A 6,430-nucleotide genomic window follows, 5' to 3' on the forward strand; every position below is an offset into this window, starting at 1 on the left:
TTTTAAGACTTGGTGCCTGCATTTACTTTGGACATCTGGTAAATGGCTAAAACAAACTCATTTCACAGCAACTCAACATTTGTTCCTTCTTGATGGAAGACAGGATGCGTCATGAAATCTTCACATATTTTATTCAAATGGGAAAATCAAAATCAAAGTGAAAACAAAAAACACGACAGCACGATGTCGGACGAATTTAAAAAATATACTATTGGTGCAGTGTTGAGTGCAGAGCTGTCCCTGAGCGGGTTCGTTGGTGTGTGTGTGTGTGTGTGTTCACATCTTGGATTCCTTCTTGACTTTGAGGAACTCCGCCATGTTAGAGAAGTATTTCTGGTTGGCCTCAGCCACCTTTTTCTCTGCTGCCTGTGGGTTCACAATCTCCAACCCCTGCAGACAAGAGAACAGGCATTAATTAAAAATCAATATTTATTTATATAGCACCTTTCAAACCAAATCAGAATGCTTTAAACATTACTGAATTAAAAGTGGAATATTAAGTAAACAAAAAAGGATTCAGAGAATAATGAACCTCACTTGCAATTAAATTAGTAAAATCATAAGATAATGGAAAGATAAATACAAGCAAAAGAAACAAGTAAAATATTTACAAAATATAATGCATATGATTTAAAAAAACACCACATCAATGTTAGTATAAACATTAACACCATAAAGTTATAAGACACAACATAAAGCCAGAATGAATATATAGATTTTTAAGTTTATGTTTAAAAGTATCAATATAAAAAAAGAGGACTTCTATTTACCTGTAGAGGAGTGAAGGCTACACTGGAGCTGGTTCCTGAGGAGCGGTCTCTGACTGTGGACTTTCCTCCGTATGTCATGCTCTGCTTCTGCAATGTCCTCTGTTGTGGATGACAAGACATTACCGACTTAAGCTCAAGAATTTGAAAAAAAAAAATAAATAAATCTGTTTCTGAATGCTGAAGTGAAAATGAGTGATGAATAAATTTACCTGGAGGGATTTGGAGATTCTGGCCTTGGTGGCCTCGTTGACCTGAGCCTGCCTGACTCGCCCGCTGCCGCTCTTCCCCAGCTGACCCAGACTGAAGCCCAGATCCTCCTGGTAGGCATCGTCTTCAATCTGCAACAACACATTAGAAATTCAGCTTCAAGTGTCACTGCTTACGCCTCTCTAAGCAGAAATGCACTAATGGCATACAATATAGAATCGTGTGCCAACTAAGATCTAATCTAACTTGATTGTTACACTGAGCTCTAACACTGCAGTGTTTGAGAACTTCTCTTCTGGTGAAGATGAAAACATTACGCCTCATCTTGCTGCAGTGGCTTTGCCGTAAAAAACCTCTGAGGTTAAATTACGATTCTGCCTCGAGGCTGGAATATTAGAGCAGACTTTTGTCTCTCAGGTCTTGGTGCAGTATCTGTTTTGTTGTTGTTAATGGATGAAATCAGATGATGCTTTCAGCCATCATCCTCTCAGGAGTTGGAAAAGCCAAGCAGAGGAACTGAGGTGAACAACACAAGGCTCATGCAAAGAGTTTGAATCTGTGTGCGTTTATATTTAGATGCTCTGGAAGGGAAGAGCATCCAGTGTGATGTTCGTGTATACTGTGTCTTTATGTAAAGCACAGCTCTTGCATATGAGATGTGACAGATCCAAACAAATTATGTAGGTCACTGGTAACCATGTTTCATGCTGATCATATTATTGCCTGGGTTAAACAGCAGCAAACACGGTTAAACAAGAGATGACAGCGATAAGAGACAAAACAGAAAATATCTCCTGACCTCTGCGAAGGTCATCCTGTTGGCATGTTTCCTGATCTCAGTCAGCCCAAGACGCTCCTTCATCTTTCGATATCTTCAGATAAAAAGAAGAAAAGCAGCATTGGTTATACTGTATATATTTAGAGTTGATGGTAGTATTCTAAACTTGGCTATGCACATTATGTAAGCTTCTTGTTATGCGCCAACGTGCATCGCTCTCTCTCCACATTACTCTAAATCTGTGGCCTGTTCAGCAGGACCAATGCATGTGCTGAACTAACAGATTCCCAACCTTCTTCCTCCTCTCTTCTTCCTCTGTCCATCCAGCGGGGCTGGCAGCGGTTTGACCTGCTTCACCGGTGGAGGCTCCTGCCATTTATCAAACTTCCGCTCGATTTCTTCTTTTAGATCGTAACCAACCTGCAAAAAGTTCATGCAAGGAGTCAAATTAATTATTTAAGTGTTTTTTTTTGCATGAAGCAATGTTAATGTTAAAGTGCTTTCAAGACTTAATCTAATGCTGGTAGTGTTAGAGAGGTGTAATTTCAACTATACGGAAATGGTTGAGGCTTTAGTGTTTTACTTTAAGACATTTGCTCGATGTTGTTCCTCTGCATACAAGGTCCAGTAAACATTATAGAATTGAATCCTTTTTACAACTCATAATAAACTGAGCATTAATGTGTATTTGGATGGTCACCTTGCCGTCTGAACTCTCATGGAAACTGTCCACTCGGCTGGCCAGAGTGCACTTTGCAGCGACCAGACGAGCCGCCTTTCTCCTGAGGTCCTGAAGACAAGAGTGAAAAACAGGTATTAGCTACAGGGCCCCTGTGTTGGGTTTCAATGCACAAAAACACTACAATGTGTGTTTATTGTTAATATATCTACTGACAGGTGGTAGCGACTGCACAACATCACAGTGATAGATGTAGCCAGTGTGGGGTAGCAGGGACGTCATGCTGAAGCCGGACAGGGTTCTTCTCTGAGCTCCCAGCAGCATCAGGTTACAGGCGGGCATCTTTGAGAGGTTTGTGAGGCCACCAGCAATACCTGCAAACCATAAAGAGAAGATTGAAAATATATATATTAGGGTTAGACATGAAGGACAATCTACATTTGTTATCGTACTGTACTAAGAAGAAAACTAATTTTACAATTGGGTGTATTTGCATCTCTAACCCATGATCTTGGCTGCTGTTGACGCTCCAACGATGATGGACAGGTTTGGGGCGATGAAGGACATTCTGGACTCAACATATTCATATATCCTGTGTTTAGACTGGTTCAGCTCCAGAGCCATGTCACAAGCCTCCTCCAGCTGCTTCAGTTCATCATCACTTAGCTGTGACCTAAAACCACAAAAATACACCAAGTCAATGTGTTTAAGTATATAAATGGCAATCATCTCTAGTGGATGGGAGCGAGAGAAAGTAAATAAATGGTACAAAAAAATTAATAAAAAATCGACTCGACAGAAGTCGGTCGACTCACCCTTGTGTGGTCGAGGCTGTGACGCTGACAACCATAATTGTGGCGTTGGTGAGGATTTGCTGCAAGGTTTCATTGTTCTTGCACTTCTCCAGATTGTTTCCCAATTCCTATGGAGGAAAGACAAATCGAGAATTTGATGCTCAAACCACAAGCCAGAACATACCAATAAAACAAGACAGGATAATTTTGCACTGATGTGTTCATTTCTGATGGTGTGGAAATTGAAAGCTTTTTATATTTTGGTTTTAAATCATACCATTTATCCTTTACGGCATCGTTGATAACAAAAACTCAACCTGCTTTCTTATGACAGTCTGTGGTTATAATCTGGAGCCACAGATATTTTAACTTTTGTGTATATAACTCAAAGTTTGTGATTCATTATTGGCCTACTATGGTGTCTCATTTCATAACCCGTTTTTTTTTGTTTTGTTTAAAAAGGCAGATAAACATTTCAATTCATCTCACCTTGACTGTGCGAATGTAATCAAGAGAATCTGGCACCAGAGACTCGAGCTCTGGGAACCTCTTGGAGTACTTGTCCCGCGTAAACTTGTGAATGATATCTGAAATCCAGGCAGAAAATCACAACAAAAGTCTGTTAGAGAGAGCAGAAACCCTTAACACTGAGCTTTTTTATAAACAAAACCATGAACAGCCAACTCACTGAGTTCATTGTCGATCTCTACTGTCAGGTTATTGGCTGCTACGATCAGTCTGTATTCTGGGTCCGCTTCAACAGGACCTGAGACTAAAAGTAAAACAAACAAGATAATCAGAGCAAGTTTACTTAGATCATTGGTTGAATTCCAATTGAAATAAGATGCTATGAGTATCTTAAATCCTACAGCACGTTGTCACACATACTTTAACGGAAAACATGCACATGGGTCACACTTACCCTCAGAGTTCTTGCGCTGCTTTCCGGAATATGCGGAAATTTTGTCCATAATCTCTGAAAACTGAAGATGAGCTACGGTTATAACCGGAACAGACACATTACTATAATAAACATCCACATGTGTGACACACTCATATTATAACTCACCTGTTTGCTATTGCGGAGCTTGGCAATGGATGCAACACTCTCAGCTTTACTGTAGTCCACCTCCATCTCCTCTGGGATGTCTTCCAGCCCTCCCTCTGCCCTTCCATGTGTCGCCTCTCCATCACTCTCCCCCTCCTCTCCCTCTGGATACAGCCCATCCTCCCCTTCATCTCCAGCCTCCTCCAGGTCAGCCAGGAGCTCGTCCGCCAGGGACATCTAAAAGCAGCAGCACATAGTTTTTGGATGTTAGAGGCAACTAGCCTGATAAGTTTATACAAGGAGTGGTTTCCATTAGGGGTCCTATCTGTTATTGAGTGTACGGCAGCATGTGCTCTGTAGATCAGTCTTAGTAATATGGTATTTACAAGACTGCGTTTTGTCTGAACAAATGCTGTCTTTTTGGTCTTACAAGAATAATAAATTTCTTACCATCAGCTGAGTGAAATAAAGAGCGATTGTCCCATTTACATTACTGTACTGCTGTAAGAAACCATGAGCAGCCACCAGAGCTTAAATAACATCAGGGGTGGCAATTTGTGTTAAAAAGTGGTCGGGACATAAGTGCTCCAATAAAAAAACTATTTTAAAAGGATCTTTGACGTATTTGGTTTCATGCAATGTGGAGGGAGGGAGGTTGTAAGAGGTAGATAAAAAGTAAAAGTAGATAATTATAGCGGGGGGATCATTTCATAATGGCAAATCATATCGGTTATATGGTTCAATAATATTTCTGGATGCAAGATTTTACTTTTTTGGCAAATTTTTCATGTCCCCAGTGTAAACTTATGTACCATTTTTGTTGAAAACATAAAAACACTAAAAAACTATCGCTTGCAACTTAATGTGAAGAAGAAACAGTTTTGATGACATGCATGTCCTGTGTTGCAGAGATATCTACTGAAGTTAGCATGCTAACCAGCTCAACCATGCTGGTTCTGGCCCAAAGCTTCTGCACTCCAAGTCTGGACAACTGGCTACGCGACTAACTGAGCTAAATAGCCAACAGCAGCTACAGTTATCGGTTACTCTACTGATACTCTACTAAATGTTTTGAGGAAGACAGTTTCTTGACAGTTGACAATTCCTTGTATAGTGCACCTTTGGGGACTCTGGACATAGCAGAGAGCAAAAATACATTTCTGTCAGACAGAATAATATTTGTTTCTACCCTCTCTGATTTCTGCCTTTTTCTTGTGAAATACTAGCTACTTGTACTACTTCGGCTTCCCCAATCCCTTCAATGAATGAATCTGGCAAATAGATAACCTGTGACAGTACAAATTTCTTTACTTTAGGGGGATTACAAGTCAAATATACATAAAGTCACTGTTTCACTGGGAGCTGCAAAGAATTGATTGTCTGATTTAGGTGTAATATGTGATTTGTGTTATTTGTGAAAACTGTTGATGAGACATTTTAGGACACAAACATCACTCAGGTAACAGGCAAACCCCAAGAAATAAAGTGAATAACTAATTTCGGCCTCAGACTCTTAAAAAAAAAGAAAGAAAAATACATAAAGTAGGATTTCGTGTAAGTAAAAACCTGTGTAGTCACACAAATGGGGTTTGTTAGAAAAACTAGCTGGAGTTCACATGATTTCAAGGTATGGCGGTCCTGTTCAGACCCAGAAAGAACATCAAATTTAACACAGCATAAAGTATGGGGCAGACGACGTGTAGCTATAAGAGAAATATGTTTGAAAACGAGTCACAAACAGTGTTTGTGTCGTTAATGTGGCGTATGGTCTAGCCTAGCTAACGTTAGCTAGCATTAGCAAACGTTGTTCTGACGCAGCCGGTCAGGTTACTTAACGCTTTTTAAGTAAAACAAACTTACCTTTGAGTCTAAACTCCGGTCGACTACAGAAACAAAAACAAACGCTTCTTATGGAGGCTCTAACTCCTGCTGCGTTGAGTTAAAACGAGTCGATAGACGCTGTAGTCCTCGTCAATCTGCAGTCCACTGTTGTATCGTTCGTCGCAGATTAAATACGTCACAATCTCCGCAAGGCTTTCTGGGAAATGGTGTAAACCCACTGTACAATCATACAGGTATGTTTGAAAGCGAGCACATGGGTGTTGTTGGTTATAAATACAGCGCTTTACGATTACAAAACCATACGATTTATTG

The 6,430-nt window shown here is 40.2% G+C and overlaps 1 protein-coding gene across 1 annotated transcript; it reads right to left on the bottom strand.

Annotated features, from left to right (window-relative positions):
- Positions 1-112: 112 nt before the first annotated feature.
- On the bottom strand, positions 113-6,304 carry prpf31 (PRP31 pre-mRNA processing factor 31 homolog (yeast)). The gene is made up of 14 exons (XM_030393258.1): positions 6,137-6,304; positions 4,298-4,513; positions 4,151-4,211; positions 3,917-4,000; positions 3,718-3,815; positions 3,250-3,356; positions 2,938-3,107; positions 2,651-2,808; positions 2,456-2,545; positions 2,048-2,175; positions 1,777-1,849; positions 980-1,108; positions 771-869; positions 113-390 (listed from the first exon to the last, which is right to left on the bottom strand). The coding sequence occupies exons 2-14, from the start codon at positions 4,511-4,513 to the stop codon at positions 277-279; spliced, it is 1,527 nt and encodes a 508-aa protein (XP_030249118.1). The 5' UTR covers positions 6,137-6,304; the 3' UTR covers positions 113-276.
- Between the last annotated feature and the right edge of the window lie 126 nt (positions 6,305-6,430).

The sequence above is a fragment of the Sparus aurata genome, chromosome 17 (genome assembly GCF_900880675.1).
Source record: "Sparus aurata chromosome 17, fSpaAur1.1, whole genome shotgun sequence".
Classification (NCBI taxonomy): Eukaryota; Metazoa; Chordata; class Actinopteri; order Spariformes; family Sparidae; genus Sparus; species Sparus aurata.